Source organism: Sesamum indicum, linkage group LG7 (genome assembly GCF_000512975.1).
Source record: "Sesamum indicum cultivar Zhongzhi No. 13 linkage group LG7, S_indicum_v1.0, whole genome shotgun sequence".
NCBI lineage: Eukaryota > Viridiplantae > Streptophyta > Magnoliopsida > Lamiales > Pedaliaceae > Sesamum > Sesamum indicum.
This window is the reverse complement of record NC_026151.1, coordinates 2,314,528-2,330,591: the sequence shown is the minus strand read 5'-3', so window position 1 is coordinate 2,330,591 and position 16,064 is coordinate 2,314,528. Positions and strand designations below refer to the sequence as shown.

At 29.9% G+C, this 16,064-nt stretch overlaps 1 protein-coding gene and 1 non-coding gene across 2 annotated transcripts; both read right to left on the bottom strand.

The window, feature by feature from the left end:
- LOC105165953 (ornithine decarboxylase-like) lies at positions 1,429-2,748 on the bottom strand. Its single transcript, XM_011085113.2, has one exon. The coding sequence runs from the start codon at positions 2,705-2,707 to the stop codon at positions 1,439-1,441; it is 1,269 nt and encodes a 422-aa protein (XP_011083415.1). The 5' UTR covers positions 2,708-2,748; the 3' UTR covers positions 1,429-1,438.
- Positions 13,357-13,429, bottom strand: TRNAR-ACG. The gene has a single exon. It is a non-coding gene; the product is annotated as a tRNA-Arg (tRNA).

Genomic DNA, 16,064 nt, shown 5'->3' with positions numbered 1-16,064 from the left:
ATAGTTAAGAGGAAAAAATTGTTTTGATGCATTTTGTAAATCAATCCTTGCTCTTCAATTGTGTCAAGTATTACTCGCTTTTTTTAATTTAAGTGTAAAGCTTATGATTTTATTTTTAGAAGACGTTTTGCTAATAAATGAAATGAGATATTAAGACTTATAAGGCATTAAAGTTTCTGGTTTGTACACATTACATATAAAATATTCAACTTTTTATCTATTATAAAAACTCTAAAGATGAAATGAAATTTTCAAGTTTGAGTTGGGGGGGGGGGTTTATTTTTTGTTCAAAAGGGTAGTTACTATGTTTATTTTTATTTTTAAATTATTTTCGAAACAAGTCAAAACATATTCAATATTTGTTATTATTCAAAAATATTTTATTTAGGTATTTTTAATTGTTTTAGTATAAATACATACATATATATACATACACATATATATAAATATATATAAAAAAAGACATAATTTGACAATAAATAGTAATTTTTGTCTCCCAAAACACAACATTAAACATATAATACTTATTTTAAATTATCTCCAAAAATAAATCCAAACATACACATTATTTCTAACACACACTTATTTATCTTTATTTTTCTCTCTTTATCTCCATAAAATACAACAAAATACTTAAAAAATGAATCCAACCATTATGGTAAGGTCTTAGGGACGGCTCTGCACCGTAATAAAAATCAACAATAGATTCAAGGTGGATGGGACCCACAAAGTTGAAATTTCAATGGGGTGTGATTTGTGAGTGGTAAGATGAGACAGCCATGGTCGTCATCATCATCACTCTTTTCTTTCCTCCCAACTTCAGACCACTACATATGATAGTAAAAAACTCACACCTCTACCTTAATACCTCAACAATCATCATTATATTTGTTTCCATTTTTAAGTTATTTTCTAAAATGCGTATAGATTATTTTCAAATTAGGGATAAATTAATTTATTCTTAAAAATATAAAAATTTGATACCTTTTTTTGTTCACAGAAGAGTATTTTTCATTTTCATATATTACAAAGGGATGGCATGCATTTTTTTTTCTATTATATATATATATATATATATATATATTAAAGAAACCATATCTTATGAAATGTTATATGGGATGGTAATTTATACAGCATTACTCCAGGGGAAATATAATCTTGTATGTACTCTTTGAAGACATAAATCAAGAGATCAGTCTTAACTAATACTGGATACAAATGATGAAATGTAATAAGTAAAAGATCGAAAACTTCCTGCTTAAATTAAATTTGATCATATACATTAATAAGGATAAATATAATTAATTTTAATTATACATCAATCATACAATAAATAAATAATATTTATCATATAATTAATTTTATTTGAATTAAAAATTTTTCGTAACAGAACATGAAATACATTAAATCTGCTCAAAGATTCAAATTCGTGAGAGAGCTAAGTGGGTTTGGAGTAAGTCACGTAGGTCAAACTGGTACTAGGGTTGAACCCATTGAAGTAAGACGCCAGAGCCCTAGTGTACGAACCCATATTCGGAATAATCAGCCAATCATTGAGCTGCAGCTCCGGGAGCTGGTGCTCGGTGAACACTACATCTGAGGCATCACAGGTGGGCCCAAACACTGTCGACTTGTACGTCATCTCTCCATGACACATCAGATTTTCCGGCCTCGACATGCATGCAAACGGCGTCGATAACGGCACATATTGAAAATATCGGAAGTTCATTGACCCATGGATCCCGTCGTTTATCCAGTACTCTCGGACCTCACCCCTCACGCGTTTCCCGATTATGTTGGTAGCCAACGTGAACACCGACTCGGCAAAGAACCGCCCCGGCTCGGCCATGACGGTCAATCCTGGTTCACCCCCAAAGTATTCTGTTACAGCAGCATTTATAGTTTCTGCTGCGGCTTCAAATAACTGTCCTCTGGACGTGAAGCCGCCGCCGAGATTGAGCAACCGCAGTTTACTTAAGCCAATATGAGCCGCTGTATCGAACACTTTTCGAGCCGCTTCAATAGCGGTTCTGTATGCGTCTGCACGCCTCGCGCCACTGCCAATGTGGAAAGAAACGCCGACAACTGGGAGCTGCGCTGCTTGAGCAGCTCGGAGCAGCGGCTCGACTTCCTCCGGTAGAGCACCGTATTTTTTACTCAAGGGGAACGAAGCATCTCCATCATCCGGGGCTTTGATCCGAATCAGCAACTCGCAATTCGGGTGGTGTTTTCGGATCTTCAGAACTTCAAACTCCGAATCAAATGTTGTGAGATTGACGCCGACTTCTGCTGCGTATTTGATGTGCGGCACCGGTTTGCATGGGTTGGCGAAGATTACACAATCCGGAGATACACCAAGCGACAAAACGGCTTCAATCTCAGCTCGGCTTGCACAGTCGAAGTTCGAGCCATGTGCGGCCATTGCGCTGAGGAATGAAGCATCGGGGTTGCATTTGACGGCGTAAAAGGGTCGGATGTTGGGGAGGTTGCGAGTCCATCGGTTCATTAAGGAAGCGACCACACCCAAGTCCAGCACGTAAAAGGGTTCTTTATTCTCCTGTTTGTTGACTATGATGGACTGTATAAAATCAAAAAGGGTATTGTTCGGAAGTGGAGAATCGTATTTGGGCGTCGATGGGGGCTGAGATGCGGCGGAGAGGAGGGGCATGAGGGTGGATTTCTTGCTGTTGGTCGACTGGGGAGCCATGGATAAGGTTTAGTACGTCTGCGTTTTGATGAAGAATACAATTTGAGTCATTGGCGTGGCTTTGGGAAGTCCCAGATGACAATTATTTATAGGGAAAAATCCAGACACACTCGATTTGATAATAGGAATATTTAAAAGAAAATTTATAAAAATTAAAGTATCCAATACCCCCTTGATACAAAAGAAAGGTAAAAAAAACTTGTTCATACAAAATTTGGGTCACACACTTTGACTGCCATTTTTTCTATAAAAAGTACCTTATTTTTTTGACATTTTTGTCATTCTCTAACATTTAATATATAATGTTATATAGTCTAGAGTAGCGCTGTCAACGAATCGAACTCGAGCTCAATTATGTAATTTTGAGCTCGAGTCGAGCTCAATCTAATTTTTTTAATTTTTTTTGTTTTTTTAATTTTTTTGTTTATTATTATTATTATTATTATTATTATTATTATTATTATTATTATTATTATTATTATTATTATTATTGTCGTTATTATTATTATTATTATTATTATTATTATTATTATTATTATTATCGTTGTTGTTATTATATTAAATTATAGGAATCACTAATTTTTTACATAAATTTATAAGTAATAAAATAGATTGTATAATGCATACTATATTATTATTATTATTATTAGATTAAATATGAGAATCATCAATTTTTTACATAAATTTATAAGTAACAAAATAGATTGTATAATGTATACTACATTATAAATATATCAAAATATAGTATGAAATTCTAATTTATTGTTATAAATATAAACTACTGATTAGTTTAGTAGTAATATAATTAGTAAAATGTACAAAAAAAAAATCATTCTGAACAGTTTAAAGTTATAGAAAAGTATCAATTATCTGAAATAATGCAATTGAAATACATATGCAATTAAGATTAATATATGTTCATAATCTGCAGTAAATTTATATATTTATAAATGTTAGTATTATATTGATGTAACTATCATCTTACATTGTTGAACAACATGGGTTAATCGGACTATCAAAATTCAGATCAGACCGTTAGATATGATCATACTTATAGAAAAATATACTTGGTAAAGTTTTAGACTTATTGGACATACGGATGTCAAGATATCATACTCAAAACATAAGAATAATCATTCAAGTTGGTGTATCGTAGAATCAGACCATGTGATTTTAAATCAAACCGCACAATATGATCTAATGGATACGGTCTTTGGTGGGTGTCGAGATCACAAAAAATAATTCATACTACACTTGTAAAAGTGGGAGTATGGTCGATCCACAGAAACTGGTTTTAAGTTGATTTCTTTAAGAAAAGAAAATAAAGGGGGGAGATTGATGATAACAAGAAGTAATTAAAAACTAATTATAAACTAGAAAATAATTGAAATTACCTAATGAAGACACGAGAGAGATTTTTCGGTTAAGGCTAGGATCATGCTTGATTCTTGCGAGTTGATCATTGATGCAAAAATACACATGTATAAACGAATAAATCAGTTATAGTGTTGGTACGACCTAACACCTTAATTTTTTATTTTTCAATCAGTTATAAACGAATAAAAGTACCATAATTTATTATTTTTCAAAATAAAATGTATGATATTGATTAATAATAATAATATATGGTCAATTTTGATTATAAAATTGATCAAATATTAAATATAAAATTAAATATATAAAAAATTTAAAAATAAAATATATATATATATATATAAAGCTAGCTCGCGAGCTGGTGAACACACACATCTGAGCTCGAGTCAAGCTCAAAATTGAGGCTACGCGAGTCGACTCGACTCATCTGCCACCCCTAGTCTAGAGAAAGCTCTTTAAGAAGGAACTCAGTAGCTCTATAGCTCATAAGGAAGAACTAGTTCATAACTCCTAGCAACCAACTCTAACATCTAGCTCAGAGTCCATAGGGGATCGACCAGTAGAGCTACTATTCTATTCCTCTCTCTGTTCGGAATAGGCAGTTCGGTATTAGAGCAGTAGACCCGTAGAGTGAATTGGAGCCAAGTAGTCTATCCGGTATGGAGCCATCGTCGGTCGATCGGCGTTAGGATTCCCACCATAGAAGTTAGGAGTAGTGGATTAACCCCGCTAGGTTAGGCTTCGGCTTTTAGTTCATACTTCCTATCTAGCAACCATAGTCGTCTTATTCTTACAGAGGTTTGTGATAGTTGAGATCACCTTAACTCGAACTTGATCAAAGTAAGGATTGCAAGCGGAAAACCAGCTCAACAAAGATTATTTATTCGTAACATGGGGGTGATTTTTTATATTAAAAATTTTATAGGGGGATTTTTTATATTTTTATACATCACAGGGGATCAAAATGGATTTAATCCATTATTTATAAGAAAATTTTTAGAACCAAATCAATGACAAATTAAGCAAGTGAATCAAAGAATAAGTGCATTATTTTTTTAAATTATATATCAATTATATGACAAGTATATTACACTTATAATATGATTAGTTCGAATTCAATTGAATTTGATTCGAACTAAAATTTTCCTTATTTATAAGCTATAAGATGAAAATTATCGTTCATACCGAATCAATCATATAAAAAATGTGATTGATCTGTTGATGCCAATTAGTTGAGGGCACTCCACTAAGCCTTCACTTCTCTTGACTTTTTCTCCTAGCACGTTTTTTTTTTTTTGGTTTTATTAATATCTTTTTATTGCAATGGAATTTTTCGTCTCTACTATTAATATTCTTTTCAACCGAAGATCATAATTAAAAGAGATTTCTTTCGCATAAGTGATATCGACTAAAATTTTTCTTCAATTTTAGAAAATAATTATTTTTATAACCCACATCTTGAAATTTAATTTAACATATAATATTAATGTTTTAAAAACTTCTAATGCAATAAAATATTACTACTTAAAGTGACAATAAGTGCTAATTTTTTTTTTAAAAAAATACTAGAAAAGAAAAAAGAAAAAAGAAATGAAGACCCAATTGGGTGGCTACCCAATCGGTCGGCATCGACTGAGTTTAAATAAGATATATTTGTTTCAACGATCATTTTTTTTAAATTATAAATTAATTATAATAAATATATATTATTTTGTTATATAATTAATTTTTAAGTTTGATCAAATTAAATTTGAACTAAGATTTTCACTCTAGGGGAGATGATAAGCTACTTTAGTGATTATCAGGTGGAGGGCCTATCAAAAATAGTAGATTATTTGTTAAATTATAGGAACGAAAGGATGTTAGAAATATAAATCAGTCCAGACTTTTTATTATAAGTACTTATTGTATTATACTTCAGATGTAAATATATATAAATAATATAAAATTTTATAAACATAACTTATATCTCTACTATTAGGATAAATTATATTTTTGATCCCATAAGTGGATTTGTTTTCAACTTCAGTCCCACACTTAGGCCAATTCGCACATTTAGCCCCATATATGGATTTTTTTTTTTCAATTTCAGGACCAAAGGGGGATTCCGTTAAAAATTTAACGCCAACCTCAATTTTTTAATGGAATCCCCCCTTTGGTATTGAAATTGAAAAAAAAAATCCACATATAGAACTAAATGTGCGAATTGACTTAAGTGTGGGACTAAAATTAAAAAAGGTCCACTTATGGGACCACAAATGTAATTTACTCTTATATATGACAAAATTTAGTTTCCTCATATAAAATTGGTCACAAGAAAAGATATTTTTTTTAGTGACTCCAATTATAATATATTTTTATATTTAAACTATAAATTTGTTATATACTTTCTCAATTATACACATTTTAAAAATATAATATAAAATATATAATTCAATTTATATATAAAAATAAACCACAAAATAAAAATAAAAAAGGAGGATGTTGAAACACGATGGAATGATAGACCGAGAAAAGGAGGAGAAGTCAACGGAGGAGGGGAGATTGAAGGTGGGTGATGGTGCAGAATGACCGTCTAAAGTTGGCTTTCACAAGTAGTCAACTGCAAGCTAAAGCGCAGTGGCCGAGATGGAGACAAAAAAGTAGTAGAAGACCGGAGCGCAGGTTAGGAGATTGGTGAAAAAAAATGAAGATAACTCGCTGAAGGCTAGATGGTGGTGGGTAGGCTATTAAAATTACATTTGTGGTCCCATAAGTGGACCTGTTTCTAATTTTAATCTCACACTCAAGCCAATTCGCACATTTAGTCCTATATGTGATTTTTTTTCAATTTCAAGATCAAAGGGGGGATTCCGTTAAAAACTTGAGGTTGGTGTTAAGTTTTTAACGGAATCCCCCCTTTAGTCCTGAAATTGAAAAAAAAATCCACATATGGGACTAAATGTACGAATTAACCTAAATATGAGATAAAAATTAAAAATAAGTTCACTTATAGGATCAAAAATATAATTTACCCTCTACTATTATTAAGGAGGAGGCCCCCTAAATTAACCAGCACACCTAGTAAAATGTAGATGGTCCTAAATACTTCTAATTAATTGTATTTATTTCCTCTACAATTAATTAATTTTATAATAATTTTTATTCACATACATTTAAAGTTAACTCATTTTATTAACTACAATAAAAATTTTATTTTATAGTATTTTTACATCGATTCCTAACATAAATTGACTTTGATTGGACCTAAACCAATTTTATAGTACATGTAATATATTTACAGTATAATTAATGTATAATTTAAAAAAAGTGAATAATTACATGACAAATATATCACACTTATTTTAACACCAAAAAAGATAAAAAAGAAACAAGTGCACGCATCAAGATAAAAAATTCATGGCGTGAAATAAACTTTAAATAGTGGCAATTGTTTAGAGATTTAAAACGTTGTGAAAATTTCCAGTAGGGTTGTGTTTGTGGTACAGCCGTCAAACATAATTGCATATGGGAAAAAAGCAAATGGCCAGAACCAATTAATGGCATCACAAGTGGGCCAAACTATGTTGAAACGTACGTCTTTTTATCTGTAGTGTGATTGGTGTACAATTAAAAAAAATAATCAATTATATAATTAACATGTATTACATATGATATTTCTAAATTGGATAACGTTTGTTACAAAATGACATTTTAATTTCACCACAGAAAATGATTGAAAACTTAATGGAGCTAACGAATTGAGAATTGTGAGATAGCTGTTAATACTAAAAAATATTGATAATTTTTTTAAATAATAAAAAAATATTTATAAGTTTATTAAAACTTCCTGAGAGTTTGCTGTAATTTATCCATATAATTAAGATAGGAATATGTAAATTGAAATTAAAAAATGTAATTAGCGAATAAGGGGTTGAATTGCTAAAATTGGGCCCTGCGGCCCGCTTGGCTTAGTTTCTTCAGTGAGATTTGAGCTTTTATACGATGACAGAGTGTTGAGTTAAGGCCTGTTGGAATTGTGTTTAACATAAGGAATGCAATTTTGGTCTTATACCATTAGAAAAAAAATTACCATTGTTTACATTTTTAATGGTTATGGATAAAAAATTATGGTAAATCACTACAAGAAAATATGATATTAGTGATAAATTATTAAGTAATAATTTTAAAGTTATCATTAATAATATATGATAATAATTTTTATTTTGTCACTATATAATTATTAGTGAAAAAAAATGTATATAAAGTTGTTATTAAATACAATTAGTGACGTCTTTATAATGACAATATAAAATAACGACAACTATTATTTATCGTCAATAAATTGTCGAGTCACTAAATGCATTTAGTGATATATTTGGGCACATTTTTTTGTCATTAATTCATGTTAATAATAAACTTTAAAAAAAATAGTAATTATTAAAATTTTAAAATATCTTATGGTGACAAATTAAATAGTCTTTACTAAATATATATAATTAGTGACAATATTAAAATTGTCACTTGTTTCTTGTGTCACTAAACTTCTATTTTCTTGTAGTGAATAATTATTATTAATCATAATTCAATAAAATCAACGCGAAAACTTATCTTATTTACCATATCCAAAATATTCTCCGTGGCTCTTAACCATGTCAAACACATTCGCCATGATATTTAATCATGACAAATATTTTAACCACACCCTGCAAACATCACAGTCAATAAACATCATTTAACCGTGGTCAATAACTATTTACTGTCATTTTTTTAACCATAACTAATAATGTTATTTTTCTTCTAGTGTAGGAACTGCAATTTTGGTCCTCTTCGATTTTGAATTTACAATTGAAGATCATAATTATTCTTTTTATAAAAAAATAGCACATTTAATTCAAATATCCCAAAAAATATTTAATTGGCTGGAAGCTAGCACATAATTTGAACATGACCCCTTCGATTTGAAGATTTTTCATTTTTCGACCAGTTTTGCCAATATTGTACATTGACGCCTCAAATTTAATAATTAATGTAATAAACATCAAGTGCATATATATACTTTAAATGCATTTGTACACATCTGATTAAACTCAGTATCAAAATAGACGTTTCAATTAATATATTTTTATTATTATATTAAGTTGACATTATATATATTTATATTAATTCCTACTATTAAAATTTAGGAAATAATCATTAATCGGCAAGACCGACCCGACTAGGACTTGGGCCCAATAAAGACCAACTCACCAGAAGTTTATTTTATGTAATCATATTCTAAATGGAATTGCATCAAATATTATAATACCTTAATTCTTGCTTTTTAATTAAGATTCTTAAACGGCCGCAATAGTTTATAATAAGTAGTTATTAATTTATTATTAAAAATAATTTGAAAAAAAGTAGTGTTTTAATTTAATTATGCAACTTGTGTTTCTAAATTAGTTAAGTTAATTAAGTTTATAAACAACTGCAGTACCAACTTATGCAGCTCACTAATAAAATTATAAATGTTACGTCACTACAAAAAAAATACAATTTTAGTCATGGTTGAAAATAAAATAATTGTAGCAAATAGTCATGTAATGGTTGTTGGCCATGGTATCTGTGAAGATGGCTAAAATATTTGTCATGGTTAAAAGCCATGGTAAAAAACTTTTTCTTGGTGGAACATTTATATTTTTGCATCAATTTTATTTAACTGTGGTCAATAAAAATTATTTACCACGATTTTTAATCCATAGTTATTGAAATTATAGCCAATAGTCATTTTTTTGAGTGAATGTTTTATCAAACTCTCCAACTTTAACTATATATTTTCCCCACTTTTCACTTTTTTCTTTTCTTTTTAAATTTGAAAGCTCCCAACTTTTACTAGCCAATAATCTACAATTTTCACTAAAAAAAATTACTATTAACTACAATATTAATGGTTATAGCTAAAAAAATGTGATTAATAACGAGTATTAACAATGCGTGGTTATATAAAACCGATACAAAAAGTAGATTTTTCACTATGAAAAACTTACTTGCCACAGCTTAATTATAAAAGCCATGATCAGAAAAGGATAAAATATATATATGGCAAATGTTTTAGTCACTCTTGTAGAAATCACGGCCAACAATCATTGCGTGATCTTGATTAATAACTATTTATCATTAACTATGACAACTAACGATGAATATATATATTATATTTGTTGTAGTGTTTTTCTATAAGACAAAAAGAAAAGCTATTGCAAATATTAGTTAGGACAACATAGATACACTGATGAGGAAGATAGAGTTGATAAAGAGGGAGATGTTTTGGGTATAGGTAGAAAGCAAGTTGAATAGTAAGCAAAAGACAAGAAAAGTAGCTAGAGGGAAGATTATTACATGATCAGATTATTGCATGCAATAGAAATAAATTGACTGTACAAAAATTCAGAAAGAGGAGAGAGTGTAAATAGAGTGATGGGGTGCATGATTCCTTTGTATTGATTGCAATTTGGAGTGAGAGAAGAAAAATAGAGAATAATATGTGTCTTTATGGGTCATCTGCTCCCATTAATGTCCCTGCTCCTGCTCCTGCTCCTCTTTTTTCTAGGGTTTCCTATTCCTACTCCTAGCTCCATTTTAAATGCACTCTCTTCTCTTCTTCTTCTTCTTCTCCTTTAAAACTCCATCAAACTTACACCAATTTTTCACACTTGTCTTTTCTTCCCTTCCTTCACTCAATCCATATATGCTCTTCTTTATATATGTATTTCCCAAAGAGAATGCTAGGGTTTTGAAATAGTTCTATGATGTTGGCTCGGCTCACTCAGACGTAAATTACAAGTTTATAAGCTCGACTCCATGTCACAAGGCGCGCCCGTAAACGTGTTGAGAGTTATATAATTTGCGTTCTGATTGAGCCGTGCCAATATCTTAGCGCTTTTTTCATGTGCTTTTTGCTAGCTATCTAAGGAGTAGAACACCGCCAATATTCCAGTCCTAAGGTTTGATTATATATGTTTAGGATTTTCAAGTTTGAATTAGTACTTGTATAATTAGGTTTAAGTATATATATTTCCCCAACCCCCAACTCCAACAATAGCTAGATGTCTAGTTAGGTATTCTCTATTCCTCTAATTTTGGTTTTTTTTTTTTTTTTTAATTTGAATTGCAGCAGATCTTAATTTTTTGTATAGATTTTTGAACTTCTTGAGTACATACCATCGATTCGATTCTTGTATACATAGAATCTACGACGATTGTACGCTGTTTAATCTTAAAAAGTTGTTCCCAGTTTGCTGAATAACTGGATCTTGAAGTTTGGAGACTTGCTATTTTTTCGTACAAAAACGAGAACATAGTAACATTGGTCTTAATTGATTTTACCATACCATAATCTTCTGACAATAATTCCTGATTTATTATCAATTTCAATGATGTATTATCTTCTAATCTGAAATAGTAATTTGTGTGAACGAATTTCAGGATTATCCAAGTGGGACGACATTGCTGCAAATATGAATCATCATAGACCTAAAGTTGATCTGAAAATTTGAAGATATATATCAAAATTAACTATAAAATAAAATACAACCTTTTTCTTTTTCATATGATAATAGTTTAACTAATTAATACTACTGATTATTAGTTAGTCGCATTTCTTGCATTAATTCGCCATACGATCAAATGTAAACCAGAAACTCATCAAAATTAATTACCAACTTGTGCTAAGTAATTGAGACGTACGTGTTCATTAATTGTGTTAGACTATCATTTTCAACATTAATATATATATATATATATATATATATCAATCGACGTCCATGTAATTCATTAATATCCTGGCTACTTTAGGTACTTTTCATTCTTGGTTCGAGATGGCTACTGTGATAACTTTGTTTAGAATGAAGTGGAATTTTAAGGAGAAAAGACCAAGATATATATATATATATATATATACATATATATGTTTAGGGTTTCTTTTATATACGCGTAGTGCATTTAGGAGGTCTTGGACCAGCCAGTTCTACGAGATCTCCACCATTAGTTGATAGTTGATGAATGGTGGAGAGATGTCCAAGATAGGTCATGAGAACTTAGAAATTTGAGCATTATTAATTGTAACATGTTAATAGTTTGTAGCCCAAATATATATTTAATTCTCATATATATATAATGACGATCCAGTGACTCGATTTTAGATGTAAAATTACCAATTCACCCTCCATAAATATATGGAATGGACAAAAGTATATATAAAAATAGTGTGAATGAAATTGAAAGAGATGAGATGAAAACACTTATTACAATTGGGAAAACATTGCAGTCTGACTGTATAAATACAAAGTCTTTCCTATAGATCCTCTTATTCCATTTGAAACACATCACTCTCCATTCCCATTCATCCCATTTTTCCTTTTCCATCCTTGTTCATCTGCTCCAATTACTACAAGCATAAACCCTAAATAATGAATACAACATATATATATACATACATATATACATATATTGATATTGCAGATTATTGAGGAAAAAATACAATTCTAGTCGTGTAATTTAATTAGTAGAGTGACATTCTTTTTATCATGTACAAATTGATTGTCAAAATTTAGTCTTGTAACTTTTAGTCCTATAACTTGGAGTTGGGATTTTTCATCCTGCACGAATTGATTTACAGGACCAGAGTTGTAATAGGACTGAGTTATGTGCAAGTCTGCATGCAATTCCCTAACCAAATTGGATTGCTAAAGTTTTAAAGATACAGAATTAAATTGTAAAAATTATTTGTGCATAAGCAAAAATGAGAGATGATTACAAATTTTGGTGAGAGTGATTTCAGGTTGTGAGGGTGGATGGGAGTTGGTTGAGGGGAGTAAATGAGAGAGAGAGAGAGAGAGAAGTGGGATTGTTGATTCATTGTTGCCTCTACTCTTATATCAATAAATACCAACACCAAACTTGCACTGCCATCATCGCAATAAATAACAAAGAATCTCCTCAACGGGGGGGGGGGGGGGGGGGGGGGTCTGCTTTAATTACATTTGTTGCCGTCAGACAAAGATTCCAACATTGAATACGTCTTCTCCCCTATTTACTACTACCGCTACTACTTGTTTCCAACCTACATTTATTTTTGTGGGTCGACATAAAATATACAATTTCATTGTTGAATTTTACATAATAAATAAATTAATTAAATTGTGAGGGTATTGGTAATGGATTTATATTAGTGTTTGTTTCTTTTTTATTTGTAAATTTAATAAAATTGACAATTATTATCTTTGAAAAGGAAAAAACAAGTACAAATATCAATGAGTCGACTCCACTGGGGATCGAACCCAGAATCTCTGGTTCCGTAGACCAGCGCCTTATCCATTGGGCCATGGAGTCCTTTTGTTGTACCCTTTGTCCCTCAGAAATGATATCATGTTGCTTTATATATTAGATAACAAAAGATTATGTAATAGTGAATAACTAGAATTTATACATTTTGTTTACATGAAAATTATTTTTGTTATTGATGTCCCCTAAATTTTTTATAGACTAAGCTTACAAGTAAGTCACACCAGCCTAACTGGTTGCAAGCGTAATTGATCCATCAACAGAGGTAAAATCTATAGACTTAATTTTTTATTTATTAAATTAGTTGGCCCAAAAAACAAGCCTATTCGAACCGGACACGCTATCATACAGTTGAACGGACACGTTATATAGCTTCCCAACACATCAAGACAAGTCGTACTAATAGATCTCACTTAGATTCGTACAGATTGGACGAGAATTGAGCTGATAAGCTGCTAATAACAACTTTCCGAAAATCTAGGCAGACCTAACATGACTTGATAAAATAGCTATATCTATTTCAATGTTTGTTCAAATTAAAACGTTTCTTTTTTAGTGATAAGGGCTCTCCAACGGTATCCGGCATTCTGCAACCACCCTCCAAACCTACTCACAAGCCTAGAAATAGAGTTTTTGCACGGTTATTTAGTAACATCAACTCTCACTCTCAAACTTTTACTTATTCTCTCAACTCTCTCTCAATTTTAGGTTGTTTGAAGCTGTCTTTTGTGCACTCCGTATCAATATATTTCCTTTCTCATCATCCTACACAATTATTCTCACTTTAAATCAAGTTATATTTACTCTTTCTCACTAAAATTGATACTGACTTAAACATCAAAGTGTTAACATTTTTTTTTGCAAGATTAGTCTCCGTTGATCTTTAGAATTTTTTTTAAGATCCTTCAATTTTATATTGTGGCCAAAAATTCAGTACGCATCAGTTATAAACATAAAATTGTTATCATTTACTACATATTATTATCAACAATTTTAACTCGTCACTAAATATTTTTTCATTTAACATTATCTTTTCACTGTATTTCATGTTTAATCCATCAATAAAATAGAGGGTAAAACTACTGCACCTTCTGTGAAGTTTGACATCATTAAAAATATCTTCTTATTATTTAATAAATTAAAATTAACCCCTTAATTTAATATTCGTCTAAACGTCGAGTCCATTTCATTAACCTCCACTAGCTTCCAATCCAATTTATATGGTAAATCGGTTAAAATATTATTTTGAATTATAAATTATTATTTTATATTTATATCTTAATTTTTTTATAAAGTATTTGTATGGATTAATATGTCCTATGAATTATTTTCTTTATCCACCATTAGAATTTCTTTAAAAAAAAAGATCTGCAAGGTAAAGTAGCATCTTATGGGTTACATAATTATTGTTCATTTAAAAAAAGTATTTATAATTTTACAAATAATGTTTATAATTATATTAAATTAAAAAAAACAATTACAATTTACACTAAAATAGATTAAGGGTTGGCAAATAGAAAGCATTAGAGATTACTGAAGGCAGACTTGTACAATATGGATTTTTTGAAACTATTTTATATGCCTCTATAATTATAAAAATTACTGAAGGTAATTTTTATAGTTACAGAGGTACATAAAATAGCTTAAAAAAATATTGATATTGTACAAGTTGCAGGAGGGGTCTCCCTTTCCCTGATTCGCTGGAAAAGTGAAAACATCTTACCCTTCACACTTGAATTTTCTATTAGGATTTTGATAGAAAATATTGACTCGTGAAAAGTTACATAATTTTTTAATTTTGACATTTTCATTTATAGTTTTATACTATAATACACGGATACTTGAAAAAATCACGTGTCAGACACCGACACTCCTCGTACACATGTCGAACACGCGGATCGCATGTCCGACACGTTTTGAATACAATCAAAAAATTTTGAGTTTTTTTTTTAAAAAAAATAACTAACAAAAAATTAAAAAAAATTAACTCACTTATCTCAACTAAAAATTTTTTAGAGGAAATTACTAAAATTTGGGAGATGGTCATGATGGTTTAGTTAATTTGAATATTAGATTTTTTTATTGCGTACTCTATAAAAATAAATTGATTATGTATATTTTTGAAGCCACATTTGGTTAAAAATATAGATGTAAGACATGCCTATTTTATATTTTATCTTGATATTGTTTATATTGCATATTTAATTTTATGAGAAATTAAGAATAAATTATAATAAAAATTAAATATTATATAGTTGTGTCAGTGTCGTGTCATGTCCTAATTTTTCTATATTTTCTGCATCGATGTGTCTATGTCCATCCATTATAAATTTTATATTTATAAAGAGATAAATATAATATATATATATAAATAAAATTGAAAAATTATAATTATAACAAAATATTATTTCTGAATTATAACCATTGGACATAATGAAAATTGTAAACTATGATATTATTGGGGGAATAAAAATGAGAAACACAACCTTAAAAAGGAAAAAGGAAAAGGAAAAAAGGACTACATAACATAAATTAAACAGTGCAACAATATTTCTCTAATTAAATTGAAGAACATTCAAATTCATAAATTATATATAAAAAAATAATTATCTCAAATACACTGTCAAACGCACTTTACCCGTATCGATTTTGTGTTGAATAATTTTGTAATTTGAGATAAAGT

Bases quoted from the DNA above. Each gene is read 5' to 3' on its own strand.
- LOC105165953 (XM_011085113.2), bottom strand. From the start codon at position 2,707: ATGGCTCCCCAGTCGACCAACAGCAAGAAATCCACCCTCATGCCCCTC.